This window comes from Etheostoma cragini, chromosome 4 (genome assembly GCF_013103735.1).
Source record: "Etheostoma cragini isolate CJK2018 chromosome 4, CSU_Ecrag_1.0, whole genome shotgun sequence".
Classification (NCBI taxonomy): domain Eukaryota; kingdom Metazoa; phylum Chordata; class Actinopteri; order Perciformes; family Percidae; genus Etheostoma; species Etheostoma cragini.
The window spans coordinates 385,607-386,347 of record NC_048410.1 but is presented as its reverse complement, the minus strand read 5'-3'; the positions used below and the strand labels follow the sequence as shown (position 1 = coordinate 386,347).

The 741-nt window shown below is 48.6% G+C and overlaps 2 protein-coding genes across 2 annotated transcripts in view; both read left to right on the top strand.

The window, feature by feature from the left end:
• LOC117943104 overlaps positions 1 to 741 on the top strand; it is a 139,018-nt gene that overhangs the window by 50,145 nt on the left and 88,132 nt on the right. The gene's annotated exons all lie outside the window — the stretch shown is intronic.
• eif6 (eukaryotic translation initiation factor 6) overlaps positions 1 to 741 on the top strand; it is a 3,719-nt gene that overhangs the window by 1,653 nt on the left and 1,325 nt on the right. Inside the window, exon 3 of the mRNA XM_034869448.1 lies at positions 66 to 241. Within this exon, the coding sequence (XP_034725339.1) occupies positions 66 to 241 (176 nt within the window). The remainder of the gene's footprint in view (positions 1 to 65; positions 242 to 741) is intronic.

Genomic DNA, 741 nt, shown 5'->3' with positions numbered 1-741 from the left:
CCCCGACAACAACATGACATTAATAATAACCGAGTTATGATGCGCTTTGTGTGTGTGGTTGCCAGGTAACCGCCACGGCCTCCTGGTGCCCAACAACACGACGGACCAGGAGCTGCAGCACATCAGGAACTGCCTCCCCGACGCCGTGAGGATCCAGAGGGTCGAGGAGAGGCTGTCGGCGCTCGGCAACGTGGTCGCCTGCAACGACTACGTAGCGCTGGTCCACCCCGACCTCGACCGGGTGAGACACACACACACACACACACACACACAGTCAAGACCACCTTTGTCGAGACCAAGTCGAGACCAAGTTCAGGACAGAAAAACAGGTTCACTACACCCAGGATCTGGAAGTAGAGCTACTCCCCTGATATCATGTAATCTAATCTAAAGAACACAGAGTTACACACGGTGATACCTCATAACAGCAGTGTTACTACTACAGTAGATAGTAGAACTGATACCACTACAGTAGATAGTAGAACTGATACTACTACAGTAGATAGTAGAACTGATACTACTACAGTAGGTACACTAGGGATCGACCGATATGGAGGTTTTGGTGCCAAATCTGTTTTTTTAGTCTTTAAAAAAAGGATCTGACATCAGACTATACAGCTCCTTACTAGGGGGGAGGAGGAAATAGGGCAGAGAGGACAATACACACACACACATACACACACACACATACACACATACACACACATACACACACACACACACATACACACACACACACAC